General features: G+C 45.6%; 1 protein-coding gene across 1 annotated transcript; it reads right to left on the bottom strand.

Moving 5' to 3' along the window:
• Window positions 1-3,001: 3,001 nt before the first annotated feature.
• LOC149835154 (CASP-like protein 5C1) lies at window positions 3,002-12,774 on the bottom strand. Its single transcript, XM_090010426.1, has 3 exons — window positions 12,647-12,774; window positions 3,360-3,495; window positions 3,002-3,239 (listed from the first exon to the last, which is right to left on the bottom strand). Exons 1-3 carry the CDS (start codon window positions 12,772-12,774, stop codon window positions 3,048-3,050), a joined length of 456 nt encoding a protein of 151 aa, XP_089866552.1. The 3' UTR covers window positions 3,002-3,047.
• Window positions 12,775-15,845: the final 3,071 nt, after the last annotated feature.

Genomic DNA, 15,845 nt, shown 5'->3' with positions numbered 1-15,845 from the left:
AACTACATTCGGCCTCCGCCGCCACCTGTGACCGGCCCCCGACACCATGACTGGTTTCCGGCGGCCGCGAAGTCGGAATCATCCAGATACCACACCTGAAAATAGAGGCCAGGTCTGATCCTACATGGGTCCGAACCCAACCCAACCCAACCCGTTGAGACCCCTAATATTTTTACTGGCACAAAACAAGACCAAGTATGACTCGGATCACTGATTCCCCGCAGACTGAACCAAAGGCAACCCAGAACTTAGCTCACTCAGTCTCGACTTTGAAGTGGACTCATGGACACACCTCCACAACCCCAAAATCGAGCCCATCCCCACCCTTCTCACTCTCTCTGCGTCGCAGACGGGATGGTGCCAACGGAACCCCTGCCGTCGCCGGCACCCGCCTTGCCGGAAAACCAAGGCATCGCCTCCTCCGTCACCGCAATCCTGAGGCACCACCGGTCCAAGAGCCGGTGGAACCACCTCAGGTTAATCTACCCGCAAGGGTTCTCTCCTCCCGAGCTCTCCCTCGTCCTCCTCTCTCTCAGGAACCGCGCCCACCTCGCCATCCGCCTCTTCTCCTGGTCCTCCAGGCTCCGGCGCCCCGACCTCGCCGGCTACGCCACCATCATCCACATCCTCGCCCGCGCCGGCCTCTCCTCCCACGCCCAATCCCTCATCCGCACCGCCATGGCGCTCCAGGAGGAGCAGGAACCGCCCGGTGGCGCGCCGGGGATCCTCGAAACCCTAGCCGCCACCTACCGCACGTGCGACTCCCGCCCCTTCGTCTTCGACCTCCTGGTCCGCACGTGCCTCGGATCGGGGAGGACCGAGCGGGCGATCGACGCCGTCCGCTGCCTGCGCGCCCGCGGCCTCAGACCCACGATCGGCACGTGCAACTCGCTCGTCCGGCACGTGGCTCGGTCAGCCGGCGCCGACGAGGCGCTGCGGCTGTACGGCGAGATCTTCTGCTGCGCCCACGACTCGGAGAAGGAAACCGCATCGAGACGTGGGATCGGGGTCTCGCCGAACGTGCAGACGTTCAACTCGCTGCTGCACGCGTTCTACCGCGAGGGGCGTCTCGGAAGAGTCGAGCGGGTCGTATCGGAGATGGCTAGACGCGGGTGCGAGCCGAACCTCTTCACCTACAACGTGCTCATGTCGGCCTTCTCCGATGAGGGGCAGATCGGTAAATCTGAGGAATTATGGGGGCAGATGTTGAAGAGGCAGATAGAACCGGACGTCGTCTCGTACAACACGCTCATCGCGGCGTTCTGCCGAATCGGCGAGATGGCTCGCGCGGAGGAGCTCTACGCCCGGATGACGATCGACGGCGGGATCGATCCCACGTGTCGCACCCTGGAGAGCTTGATCGAGGGACGCTGCCGGATCGACGACATCGACGGTGCGGTCCTGATCTTCCGGGATCTGAGGCGCCGGAGCTTCTCGCCGGGGATCGACTCGGTGAACCGGATAGTCGAGGGGCTGTGCCGGAAATCGAGGGTCTCAGAGGCGGTTAGCTTTTTCCGAAAGGCTGTGACGGATAGCGGGGCCGAACCGGATCGGACGAGCTACGAGTCGCTGATCGAGGGACTCTGCGAGGAGGGGAGGGTGGAGGAGGCGCTGGCGGTTCAGGTCGAGATGGTGGGTCGCGGGTTCGAACCCGATCAGAGGGTTTATGGGTTTTTCCTTCGAGGGTATGAGAAAAACGGTAATGACGAAAAGGCCAGGAAGATTAGGGAGGAGATGCAATCTGCAATTAGCTGAAAATGCAGGTTTATTGTATGCCCAATTTTTTTCTCATTCGCTTGATATTTTCTTAGGCTTGTTTAAGACGAAGGCATAAGGTTGCTTTTGGTTTCTGCTTTTTCCGGTGTTCTCAATTTGTATAATTCTTTAAATGCCGCTATGTCGTGAATCAAGTCTCTCAATTGGGTCTTATATAAAAATAGGCTCACCAACTTTGATGACCATTTTGATGTTTTAAAAAAATAGTTTCTTTTATTTTTTTGGTAAAAATAGTTTAGTATGGGATAAAACTGTCTAAGCCCCAAAATATCCGGAAATGTGATTCTCAATTTTGGGAATCGTGTTTCCCTTAAATCACTTCCCAATATCGGGAAATTGTGCTTCTCATTTAAGAGGCATGCTTCTCTAACCATTTTGAAAGTGTCGCATTTTGTGTTTCTCTGTGCATTTCGAAAGTGTCGTTTTTGGCTTTTTTCCAATGCTAATAGCGTTTCTGGTAACCCAGTGCAGAACTCTCCTGAAGAGGGATGTTTTTTCAAAAGTGTCGCATTTGCCTCAAGCCTTGCGTGGACAGCTAACACCGCCATCAGCAATCAAACGTCCCCTTAAGCCACCCCACCTAGCTAGGTGTGCAGGCACAAACAGTAGATCTGCTGGCCTCTGGCTATTCATCCTGGGTAATGTTGATAACCATTTGATCATTGCATGCATAACTTCTTTATTGCATGATATTGTTAGCAGTTGGTATGGTTCGCAAAACATGAGACTAGCTGTTTTACCAGATTCTGATCTCTGATGAGGCACCACCTCAAGGGTTTTCTTTTTTCTTGATGATGAACGAAAACCCTCACGGAGAACCCAGTCACTTAATCGGCCCGCCTTCATTTGCCCACCAGCGGGATTTGATCCTGGGCCTTCAGCTTGACACAGGACCCGGCCGACCACATGAGTAACCACCACGGTGGAGCCTTAGTTCTCAGAAAACTGCTGCAATTAGATTTTGCATCTATACCATTTTCTTCTTGTTTGTCTAAGGTGAGGTTTCAGACCATTTGGGGTTATCTTGTATTGTTTTTATTTATATTTCCGACTGTTCATTTGTTCATGGCATGTATTACACGCTTATCCCAACAAGAACCAGATATAACAACTTAAAAAATTTCTTTTTCTTTATTAACTTATGTCTAGGTAGATAAAGAATATAATTATGTACAAATTAGTGATGTGGCATCTCTTAAGGAATATGAGTGAGAAAATGATTAATCTAGTATAGAAATTCTAACATTAGCATGGTTGTGCTTAACCTCTTATCAGGAAGCCAACAACCAGAAATTAACAAGAGTAGAAACCACAGTCAAGGACCAGGACAAGAAAGCCATTGCAGCAGAGAGCTGGTATCTACCACAGTACTTTGGAGGACAGAAAGGCCCACCGCTGATGAGCAGAAAATCTGCAACTCCCACCGATGCGCAAGCTGCGGCTAGCGAAAGCATCGACAAGACCTGTCTCTTGCCAAGAATGTATTGTCTTGATAGAGTGTTATGGAAACAGGGAAAACCATGAAGCAAACCACAAGATAAAGAGAAGTAGCAAACGAGAGAAAACACATTCTGCGAAATTACCCAGTCGCCAATGACTACAGTCACCACGAGACCTGTTTGACGAAGTGTATATCCTGTAATAATTGCACACAGATCCACGATTGCAAGTGCAAAGCTCCAAGGGATCACCATACCCATTATCGTCACTAGATAGCTGTTTGAAGTTTGAACAGAACAAGAGTAAGAAGTCATTTTCTTATGAACTTTCTTGTATATATGGCTTCTTGATTTGAGCAATAATAAATTTGTGTTTCAAACCGTTCATAGACCGGAGGCAATCCTTCATGCTCTCTCTCTCTCTCTCTCCAATATCTCTTTTCTAGATCAAAAGCATGTCTATTTTGGCTTTGCTCAATTTGTGTAAAAAAACAATTGTGCAAGATTGAAGTTAAATAAATGAATGCCTATAATAGGAGCACCAAGGAGCTACATCCTGCAAATGGGCATTTAGTTCAGATGGTTGTGCTGCATTCAAAACTATGACGCAGGTGGTTGTTTTTCTCTTAATTCAAATTTTGGTTGTAAATCCACCAATTTTGAGATTCAGAAATCTGACACTCCTTGTTGGGTATTTAAACCATCGATCTTTCCATAATCCACTTGTTTTAATTGTTGATTTTCTGATTCTATAAACTTGTGAAAAAAAAAGTTTGTTCGTTCTGTTGGATAGAGGATTCTTAAGTTGACCATAGGCGTGGTTGCATCTGTTTCCAGTTGAGTAGGATGCTGCCTCTGCTTGTTTTCCTTTCACAATAACAGAACTTGGTTCCTTTGGGAAAAAGAATCTCCTTGTGCTGTGCGTTCATGGACCTGATTTATGCTTGCTCCACATATGAAGTACAAAGGAAGCGTCTTCCATTCTGCCAGAGGTGTCTGTGGTTCGGTCGCTCCTCTGGTCGACTTATATTCTCTCAACCCATCAAAATCAAATTCAGTATTGATATCATAATGCTCGAGAATTGGTCACTCGATCTTGTTAAATGAAACTCACAACTCCCCACAAGCTAATTTTATGTCAACTTACTATAACAAATTTGTAACCATGTTATAAAAGGATTAACAGAGAGCATTTTCAAAAGGCAATTTCTTCTTAAAGACGGAAGAGAGACATTGGTGCGCCAAAATATATTTTTTGTTTAACTTTTTAAAAAATACATATATATTTGTTAGGTTTCAGTGTCATTTTAAATTGTCAAGACATTTGTAACTATGCCCCTCTCACGAGAGAGAAAGAGAGGGAGAGAGAGAGATTAGGAAAACTTATAGAGAGGGAGAGAGATTAGGAAAACTATCTCGTGGGGATGTTAGAGAGAGAGTAGGCAATACTACCAAAATTACCAAAGTCAAAATTATGAACAATATTAACAGTTACCTAAAGTTAAATATAGATAATTCTAGATTAACCACAAGAGAGAAAGGGAACATTAATTATTAGGGGAATTTTTAAATAACCATAAAACTTTTTGGCCTAATTCATGTGCATACAAAAAGTTTGGAGGTTTTCAACTTCCCGCCAAAGGTTTTATTTGGGTTAAGCAAATGACACTCAGGTTAGTTACCTCCATAACTTCTGTTAGTTATCCGTTTAGAATGGCCATTTTACTCAAACACCTTTTCCAAATTAAAGGCCCTAATTGTTAAGAAATTTGTTCTACCTATCATTAGCACAACCTCTCTCTCTCTCTCTCTCTCTCTCTCTCTCTCTCTCTCTCTCTCTCTCTCTCTCTCTCTCTCCCTGACTCTTTCCCTAAACCTCTCCAGCTCACCCGATCATCCTCTCCCTCATCCCCTCGCCAAAGCAGAGCCTCCATCCATCGACCTCCTCTACAGCTACGCCCCGCCATCGCCCGACCTTAGGGTCACCCTCTGCAGCGTCGTCCCTCACTGCTTCGGTGCCACCGTCGCCGAACCTCTGCAGCTTCTTCCCTCTCTGCATCGGAGCCACCATCACCTGCGTGCACTTCCACCTCTAGTGCTGCCCTCCTCTCCTCCTCATATTGCCGCCGTAGTGGACAGCCGCAGGAAGCCGCCCCTCTTCTCCCTTCGCTGCTGCGTGTGGGAGATGCCCAAACAGTGGGAAGGGAGGAACGATCGTGGGTGGTGACGACCTTCTCCGTGCGGGCTCTGCAGCGACGCTCACCGCCGCTAAGGAGCCACCGTCGGCAGACCTCCCCTGCACGACGCCCCTCGTTGTGCCAGAGCCACCGTCGCTCGACCTCCTCTACAGCTACGCCCCGACCTTAGGGTCACCATCGCCGGACCTCTGCAGCGTCCTCCCTCACTGCATCGGAGCCACCATCGTCGGACCTCTTCAGCGTCTTCCCTCACCGCTTCGGAAACATAACCAGTTGCAATCGCCTCGACCCCCCTCTGCAACCATCCAACGTCCCTCCGGCAGCCAGGTGCTCTCTCTCCTTTCTTCCTCATGAGTCGCTTGCCGCGTGTTTTTTGGGGTCTTGCTTCTGATCGCTCCTTGGGAGCAAATCAGAGGGCCCTCCATTTCATTCAGGATGCTCTTAATGACTGGGGCGCAGCATTCGCCCTTCGACGGTGGGGTTTCGATGTTGACCTGCCTTTCAGACTCAAGCATCAATTATTTTTCAATCTCTCGGATGTTCTTGGTTCATGCTTGGATGCAGGCTCTCTTCATATCTCGAACGTCAGAAAATTTATCCGTGCCGTTAGGAGAGAGCCTCTCGAAGCCTGTTCTGTCATGGCGCTGCTTGACCAGCCTTTCTTTTTTCGGGAGCTTCCGCATTGGGTCGCTGATCGGGGTTGGCAGCAGGTTCAATCTTCATGGCAACGCTTTTTTTGTGCCCTTCGCACAAGATCTCAGTTCCGACGCGCTAGACCGGGAGACTGGTGGTGCGCATCATGTTTGTCTTTGAATTTTCAGAAACGCTTTGACTGCCATAGGTGTGGTTCATCTTTCCTTGCTCGTCGTCATCCTGTTTGGAAGCGAAAGCGAATAAATGCTCCTCACCAACATTCAACCGGGAAGCCTCTTGACTCCAACGAACCTTCTATGTTGGGGACCCACTTTGCCTGTCAGAGTTCTAAGCGACCTTCGCGACGTACTTCTTTTTCGCCATGGGTGCATATTGGAGATCTTCAGGAGCCGCAGACTTCTTTTCATGCCATTAAGATTGGGACTATCTGGGTCCCGGTCCAGTTATCACATGCTCTGCCAAGGCAGCTTACCAGGAAATCTTGTTCTAATACGGTTCCGGCTTTATCATCTACATCTTCGACGTTCGTTGCCAAACCCAGCACGTCTGCTCGACTTCTCGCTTCTCGCTTTCAACGGCCGTCGAATGTGCTGCTGGGGAGCCCTAAGATATCTGCCGCAACTAGTTCTGAATATTATCCTACTGGTGATAAGTCTATCATTATTCCACATGCTCATGCCCATCATGGTTTATCTGTTAGTGACTCTGTGCCTTACACGACTAGCGCCCCTTCTCGAGGTGGATCGGCAACTCGGTTAGACAGTCATGCTATAGGTGAAAAAAGGTCAATTTTGTCATCGTCTTTCATTATTTTTCCATTGAGGCGCTTTGATTATATGGCGGTTCACATTATAGCGTTTAATGCTCGTTCGACTGAGGCTCACAGATGCATGATTATTGGTTTATCGGTTCCTTTTTCTTTATCGCCGGTCGTTACTGAGGCCACTATTACTGCATCTACCGTCACTGATTCTGTGTGTAGTTCTTGGAGGTGTGAGGCTCTCCCAAGTGTGGCTCTCCCTTCCTCTCCACCTGTTCCTCGACAGTCCCCCCCTCTGTCGCCCTTGGGTGTTGAGGTTGAAGAGGCAGCCCGGATGCTTGATATCTCTCTCTCCTCAGCTCAGCTGCATCATATAACTGTCGATATGGTATCTACCATTTCGGTAGTCTCTACTATCCTAGGTGGCTCATTAGGTCATTCACTTGATATTGTCTCTGATCTAAGGGGTGATTCTCCCGGTCCTTCGAGGGCTACTCAGCGTATGAGGGTTGTTCGGCACCGACAAGTTAGCAGTGGTAGTAGAAGCAAGAGGAGCAACCCACTCAATGTTACGACTTTCGATGGCAGGTCTCCACAAAGGTCAGCGAGGTCACACACCCCCCGGATTTTTCCAGATTGTGTGTGTCATGAAGTCTCTTTGCTGGAATATCAGGGGCTTGAATTGCCCCACTAAGCGTAGGTTTCTGGCGAATTGGGTTAGTCAGAAGAAGCCTGACCTGATTGCTATTTGTAAAACTAAGATGGATGAAGTTTCTCGCTCTGTTGCCTCTAGTATATGGAGGGGTGCTGACTATTTTTTTAAGCCTGCGGTCAACCATGCCGGTGGCATCCTTATTTTGGGGAAGCAATCTTTAAATATTTCTCAACTGGACATGGGTCTGTTTTCTTTGTCTGTTGCCTTCACTTTGCAAGACAGTGGCAGGAGGGTTGTGGTCACTGTTGTATATGGCCCTAATCACGCTGTCATGAGGCCTGCTTTCTGGAATGACTTAAATAGGATCGTCGTCTCAAACGGGGAGTACCATTTTCTTATGGGAGACTTTAATTGCCTTTTGTCTATTCAGGATTCTAATAACCCGTTCTTCCAAATCCATCTATGCGAGGTTTTCAAGATTTTGTTCATCGGCATCACCTGTACCCAATCCCTTTTAGTGGGGAGCGTTACTCTTGGTCGAATAGGCGAATTCGCCCATGCTGCAGAGTTCTTGACAGGGTTTTTATCACTCCAAATTTGCTGGATCTCATTCCAGATGTCAAATGTGTCTTGCTGGCTCCTTCTATCTCGGACCATGGTCAGTTAATCACTACTTGGGGGGGGGGGGGGTTTAATTCCGCCAGGAGTTTTGTGTTTGAACAATGGTGGCTCCAGGAGCCAGATTTTCATACTATTATTTCAGACTCTTGGAACAAGCCCTCCAATGAGCAGTGGGCAGCTATTCGGTGTCATGAGAAGTTGTCTCGTCTCGCTAAGGATATCAAAGCTTGGCTCCATAATCGAGACGTGGTTAAATTTCAGCAAATGACTGCTTGGGAGCAAGAGATTTCAGCATTGTATCAAACTATGTCTTCCCCGGAGTCTCTATCTGATTCACACTTGCAAAGTTTGCAGGCCAGATCTTTTGAGTTATCAACGCTTTTGAAGAACTGGAGGGTCAAAGAGGAAATTAGATGGAAGCAACGGGCAAGGGTGAAATGGCTTGCGGCCGGAGACGGTAATACTAAATTTTTTCACTCATATGCTTCTCATTGTCATAGGAAGAATGTCATCCCATCAATCACTATTGGGAATGTTTCGTTCCTTAATCAGCACGTTATTTCAGCTGTCACTCAGTATTTCAAAGATTTATATTTTGTTTCACTTACTGCGAATGGTGTCATTAGTCTGTTTTTGTTGGTTCGATTCGGCAAGATCAAGCTAGAATTATGCAAATGAAGTTCTCTGAAGATGAGATTTTTAGGGCAATCAAAGGTTTGTCAGGGTGGAAAGCTCCAGGTTATGATGGGTTTCATGTGAATTTCTTCAGAATTTTTTGGCCTTGTGTGAAGCCTGATGTTATTAACATGTTTGATGAGTTCTATCGCAACTCCAGATTGCCTATTCAAACCCACTTGGCAATTATTTTTTTAATTCCGAAAGATGATGCTGCTACTGATATCTCTAGGTTTCGTCCGATTTCTGTTATGAGTGCCCTTTATCGGATGATTGCCAAGGTGTTGGGTAATAGGCTGAAGGTCGTGGCTCACCAAATTTTTTCTAACTCTCAGTTTGCCTTTATCCACAATAAGAGGATTCAACATTCATTCATCTTGGCCTCTGAAGTCATTCACTCCTTACATCTTAGTGGTCAGGCCTATTTTTCTCTTAAATTAGATTTTCATAAAGCCTTTGATTCTGTGCATTGGCCCTTCTTATTTCAAATGTTATCCAATTTTGGCATTGGTCGTCGTTTTTCTGGGTGGGTGAGGGAATTGGTCTCTAATGCTCAGGCCATGATTAAGATTAACGGCACTAGAGGTGGTCAGATCAAATTGGGGCGTGGACTAAGGCAAGGCTGCCCTCTATCGCCTTTGTTGTTCAATGTCATTGCTGAGGGTCTCGTGGTGTTGCTCAAGCGTGCTGCGGAGAAGCGCCTGATAGATCCTCTAGATCTTCCAGATTTTTCAGACCATATTCTTATTTATGCTGATGATATGATTATTTTTGGGCGAGCAAACGTGCAACAAATGCTTAGATTCAAGCTTATTCTCCAGTTTTTTCTTTCTCTTTCTGGGCTTTCCCTAAATGATAGCAAATGCTCTATTACTATGTTCAATGTTCAGTATCCTATGCTTGCAGCGGGTCAACGGATTTTCAATTGTGCAATCTCTGAGTTGCCGATGACGTATTTGGGCCTGCCGTTACAAGTGAAGCGCCTATCTTCCGCTGCTTGGGCTCCAACTATTCAAAAAGTGAAAAACAAGTTTTTTTCGTGGCAGGCGTCTTATCTCTCCATTGTTGGCCGTCTGACTTTAATCAAACATGTTCTTTCTTCTATCCCTGAATTCTTCATGTCAATGTTCGTGATGCCGGTGGGCGTGGAGAAGCAGATTTGTCGTTTAATGACGGATTTTCTTTGGTCTGGGTGTCATCTTAAGAGTAAGCGCCATTTGGTTGGTTGGCGAACGTTGGTGTTACCTAAGCGTATGGCTGGCTTAGGTGTTTTTGCTCCAAGACAGAGGAGTATTGCTCTTGTGGCCAAGCAATGTTGGATGGCCCATCAACCAGGTTCTCCTTGTGCTCGTTTGCTTCATGCTAAATATGGTGCTCCTGATTTATCTAACTCTCGTCATGGAACCCAGGGGCTGGCGATCTCGCACTTGCGAAGCATGTGGCTGAGAGCCTTATCGTCCTTCAGAGATCAAATTGGGGATACAAGTAATTATGATCAGTGGTTGCATTGGGCTATTGCACCAAATGGTGCGTTCCACACCCATAAAGTGTATAGATCGTTGCTCGCCCCAGGGGCAGATTGGTTCCCTGAGTATGCGTTATGGGGTAAGGGCCCTACCCCAAGATCTCAGGTCTTGGCTTGGTTAATTTTGCATGATAGGGTTCAGACTCACAGTTATTTAAAGAAGTTGAGCTTTCAGTTCCCAAGTTGGTGTGTGTTGTGTCAAGCTGCTGAAGAAACTACTTTTCATTTATTCTGGTCCTGCCCAATCTTCGTGGCCCTATTTAATAGCACGTGAAGATCTCCGAACGTAATTGTTAAAGAGGAGTCTTTTGCGCTTGATCTGCTCCTAGGCCCTATTGAAATTAGACGTTGCAAGCGGTGGAGACTGATCTGGAAGACATGGTTGCTTACTACTTGGTGGTTTTTTTGGATGACACGCAATGATGCTACTTTCCGTCAAATTCCGGTCATCCTTAACAATCTTGTCCATAAAATCTTGGTTGATGTATACGCGATTCTACGTATGCATCTTAGAGACCTCTCCTTCCGTCTGAACAACGTTCACTCATCGGTGGTTCCTTCTTTTCCAGAGGATCCTGGTTGAGCTTGGCTTTGTTGTTTGTTGCTAGCTGGCTGTAGTTTCTTTTCCTTTTGCTTTTGTTTTTCTATATTTTAGTTTTGTTTTCTATTTTGTTGGGTTCAACATTTTGTTGATCTTCATGTGTGATAATGTTGATCCTCTTTCGGCTCTCTCTCTCTCTCTCTCTCTCTCTCTCTCTCTCTCTCTCTCTCTCTCTCGAGCACCTGGTAGTGAAATAGGTTGGACACAGGTAGGGCCGAAAATGAGCTGAGCGAATGAGCTTGAAGTGTTCAAGCTTGGCTCATTCTTGTTGCGAGCCAACCCAGTTCGAGCTCATAATGAGTCTGAGTTAAACAAGCTGAGTTCAAGTTGGCTTGTTTACAAAAAAAATACATTCTTTTAGAGCTGAAAGAAATATAATTAAAAAAAATGCATTGTTTCAGCGTTACAAGCAATAAAACTTTACCATTAATCATATTTTATGCAAACAAATTAGTTCAATCATATGTTTTACATATACAATATGATGTAAAATATATCTAAAATATATTTTTTACAACTTAACGAGCTTGTACAAGTCGATCAGAGTCCAGTAACTATTGTTCATGTTTATCTTGCGGAGCCTATTTTACGATTTTGAATTACAAGATGAAGATGAGCTGAGCCACAAGCAGCTAGGCTTGTTTCCCAGCCCTAGGCAGCTTGATATAGTAGTGGGTCTGGTTTTTGAAGAATAGATCCTATTAAAGATTTGGTTCTACATATTCAAACATATAGGATCTGGTCATCATATGAGTCAATCTGGTATTGGATTAATTGAAAATTTGTAAAATATAAGGTAAAAAGGGTTAGATTAGGAAGTTCAACTTATATCCAATGACACTTTTTTTACCTGATTCTGACCTAGATTTAAGCAAACTCAACCATATTTTTTTCCCAATCCTATATGGATTTGGATATACAATATATGGATCTGATCTGATTTAAACTGACCCATTTAGCATTTCTAATACCAAACCCCAAAGCCAGCTTTAGGTCAGTACCCGGTTTGTTTAGGTCTAATTTTAAATGTGATGTGAAAAATAGGTCTAATTAAAAATCGACCCATTACAATTTACATAGGACAAAATTATAACAAACACGAGCCCAAACTCAACTCGCATTGGTAGATTTTTGTGTAGTTTTTAAACCAGATCCAACCTGGTTACACCCCTCATAAATAATATAGTTGAAAATAGGCTGGATATGAGTCAGGTGAGGATAGATCCACTACAAGTTCCAACTTTTGAATGGTGGGTTAGGTTTATATTTCATGAAAATAGATAAAATAAACTGAATTTTAAGGGAAAAGATATATAATCGACTTGGGTCTGACCTCATTATGACCTGGAACGATCCACGTATGCTTATCTGATTTGAACCTGGATCTGAGTCGACCCTGACTTTATATATTTTGGATGTGAACAAGATTCAGATATATCCATGATGAAGAACATGAGATTTACAATATTCTTATAGATTTCAAGATAGCCATTAAAGGAGGGTTTGTTCTTATTCTAAGCAAGTGATCTTGTGATCACATTCTTCATTTGAATTGAGGGTTTTTTTCTTTTTCTTTTTCTGTTATTGCCCAGTCCGTGAGGACGGGGCGTTGATCTAGTGTGAATGGTTGATTGCTTTGATTGTGATTACAGTCCTGTCTTTCGCGTGTTGTATTCCTTTCCTAACTCGATTTCAGGTATACAAAAACTGGTTGGGTAGATCTCTTCATGGTTGGAGAAAGGAAAGCGGTGTATTGATGGAATTGGACACCAACCGACATGATGAGGAGGGCAGCTAAGGAGAGGAGGGTCTGGCCGAGCCTCAGAGAGAGGCTTCCAGTTGTGCCCAACGATCCAGGCAACTCATCCATCGCGCTCTACTCTGCAACCACCATCTCCCGCGCAAACCGACTCGTCATCTTCTGCCTCCATCCTTGACCGCACCGTTGCATCTGAATCTGTGCAGCTGATGAAGAACAGAAACCAGGTTAGAGAGAGAGAGAGGAATCATTCAAAGTTTTTGAGGTGTGCAGGGGGAACGTGTCCTTTGCACCGGCCTTCGGCCTCAACACCGTGCCCTTTTCTATCGCGTGAAAGGTTACGCGTGTCCTGCTTCGTTGCCTCTTTTGAGGGCGTTTGTTTCACTACATTTCCTACGAAAGAGGGCCACTTTCTTGGGTTGAGATCAGGTGATACTGAAAATCATCACAATAACATCTAGGTGGTACGGAGCACTTCCATGGGGTTGCATTTTCTACCGCTCTTTGGATCCTTAAAAGCCTTTTTAGTATCACCAGGGCATTTGTTTGGTACCGACATGCCTCTAGGACGTTACGTAGTGGATGTGATTTTCTTTTTCTTTTATTTTTACCGCGATAAACCACCCTATGCTCAAAGACCTAACGCCGCATCAAACTTTGAGGAGAAGGGTGGTGTATGTTCCCCCCAGATGATTCACTGAATCCCACGTCTGTGTTCGGGGCTTTGAATGAGCACCACGTATACAAGCACATGGGGCTCGTATTCCCGTGTATGTTGACATAACTTTGCATCGCTGGTGTTGTTGCAAAGACTTAAGTGCCCTTTTTTGCTATTCTTCTCATAAAGTGATGGTTTGAGAAAATGACAAAAATGTCCTTCATTCAAAAAAGAAAAAACAAACCGTTCAAAAAAAGGACAAACATGTCCTCCATCTATAAAGTCGAGGATGATGTTGACTCTTCAAAGTCTTCTTCTTCTTTCTCCGTTCAAAAAAAGGACAAACGTGTCCTCCATCCAAAAAGTCGAGGATGATGTTGACCCTTCAAAGTCTTCTTTTTCTTTCTCCGTAAAACACTGTAAAATTCTCTCTCTCTCTCTCTCTCTAGAGAAGAAGTCAAGGGAGGCAAAGAGTTCTCCCTAGAGAAGGCCATGAACATCAACCCTCTCACTCTCTCTCCCTTCTCTCTCTACTTCTGTGCACATCCAACAGACGATCCTACATTGCTCCATCAAACACCGACTGACCTGCACACTGACTGTAGCATCGTTCAACTTGAAGAGTTGTGGAGTCTGATTCAGAGTTTTTACCCTTACAGAAGGGGGGTCTGAGGACTCCTCCCAGCGTGGGTAGCATCATTCAACTTGATTCGTTGTGGAGCCTGATTTAGAGTTTTTGCCCTTACAGGAGGGGGCTCCCCCCCGGCGTGGATCCCGCTGCGCGGTCAGCGGGCGGGGGTCCAGGGGACGCCCCTGGCGGGGGGCTCGGGGGGCAGCGCCCTCCGCACCAAATTTTTTGGGGGGCTTCCAACAGCGATTTGTAGTGTTATCAAGCTTTCCTACCGCGATTTGTAGTATTTTCGGGTCTCCAACGAGCCCCACAACGATTTATAGTGTTATCCGGCTTTTCAACAGCGATTTGTAGTATCTTCCGCAAATCGCTATAGCGATTTATAGTGTTTTTGGATCTCACTATAGCGATTTGTAGTGTCTTCTGCAAATCGCTATAGCAATTTATAGTGTTTTTGAATCTCACTATAGCGATTTGTAGTGTCCTCCGCAAATCGCTATAGCGATTTATAGTGTTTTTGAATCTCACTATAGTGATTTGTAGTGTCTTCCGCAAATCGCTATAGCGATTTATAGTGTTTTTGAATCTCACTATAGCGATTTGCAGTGTCTTCCGCAAATCGCTATAGCGATTTATAGTGTTTTTGAATCTCACTATAGCGATTTATAGTGTCTTCCGCAAATCGCTATAGCGATTTATAGTGTTATTCAGTAAGCAAATTGCTGTAAATCGCTGCCCGAATTAGGACCAACTTGTTAGGGTCATATCTTCTTAACCGGAGGTCATATTCCAAATCCGTAAAAAGTGGTGTCTTCGTTATTGAGTCTAGTTTATTTCTGTAAATTTTAAGCAATTTCTATTGTCATTTCATTCCCCATTTTAACTAAAAACCATACCCTTATTATTTTGTGTTATTTGAGTTGCACAACACCATTCTCGCTTGACATCCACATCTTGATTCTGGCATGCTCCCTGTTGGATTTTCCATTGATTTCTTCCAACCTTGCTTGGAACAAACATATGTCTTTCTCACCACAACACCCTGTGCATTTTTTGACCACGACACCCAGGACCCGTGCCAGGGGGGAGCCCCCGGACCCCCCTCCTGTAAGGGCAAAAACTCTAAATCAGGTTCCACAACTAATCAAGTTGAACGATGCTACCCACGCTGGGAGGAGCCCCCAAACCCTTCTCCTGTAAGGGCAAAAACTCTGAATCTGGCTCCATAACGAATCAAGTTGAACGATGCTATCTATGTTGGGAGGAGCCCCCAAACCCTCCTCCTATAAGGGCAAAAACTCTAAATCAAGCTTCACAACTCATCAAGTTGAATGATGCTACCCACGCTGGGAGGAGCCCTCAGACCCCCCTTTTGTAAGGGTAAAAACTCTGAATCAGACTCCATAATTCTTCAAGTTGAATGATGCTACCCACGCTGGGAGGAGCCCTCAGACCCCCCTTTCTGTAAGGGTAAAAACTCTAAATCAGACTCCACAACTCTTCAAGTTGAATGATGCTACCCATGCTGGGAGGAGCCCCCAGACCCCTCTCCTGTAAGGGTAAAAACTCTGAATCAGGATCCACAACTCATTTAGTTGAATGATGCTACCCACGCTAAGAGGAGCCCCCAAACCCTCCTCTTGTAAGGGTAAAAACTCTGAATCAGGCTCCACAACAGTCAATGTGCAGGTCAGTCGGTGCTTGATGGAGCAATGTAGGATCTTCTGTTGGATGTGCACAGAAGCAGAAATAGAAGGGAGAGAGAGAGAGTGAGAGGGTTGATGTTCATGACCTTCTCCAGGGGAGATTTCTTTCTCGGATAATCCTGCAGTGCAGAGACTGGGTCTTAAATAATCATCTTCGAGGCACTTAAGTCTTTACAACCACTCCTTT

This window comes from Nuphar pumila, chromosome 6 (genome assembly GCF_984573655.1).
Source record: "Nuphar pumila chromosome 6, dmNupPumi1.hap1.1, whole genome shotgun sequence".
NCBI lineage: Eukaryota > Viridiplantae > Streptophyta > Magnoliopsida > Nymphaeales > Nymphaeaceae > Nuphar > Nuphar pumila.
Note: the sequence above shows the minus strand (reverse complement) of the source record. Positions and strands in the feature narration are given on the sequence as shown.

Bases quoted from the DNA above. Each gene is read 5' to 3' on its own strand.
- LOC149835154 (XM_090010426.1), bottom strand. From the start codon at position 12,774: ATGGATGAGTTGCCTGGATCGTTGGGCACAACTGGAAGCCTCTCTCTG. The intron at 3,496-12,646 runs CCTTTCTCCAAC...TCAAACTTCAAA, and splicing joins TTCCATCAATACACCGCTTT to CAGCTATCTAGTGACGATAA. The intron at 3,240-3,359 runs GTAATTTCGCAG...GGCAAGAGACAG, and splicing joins CTGTAGTCATTGGCGACTGG to GTCTTGTCGATGCTTTCGCT.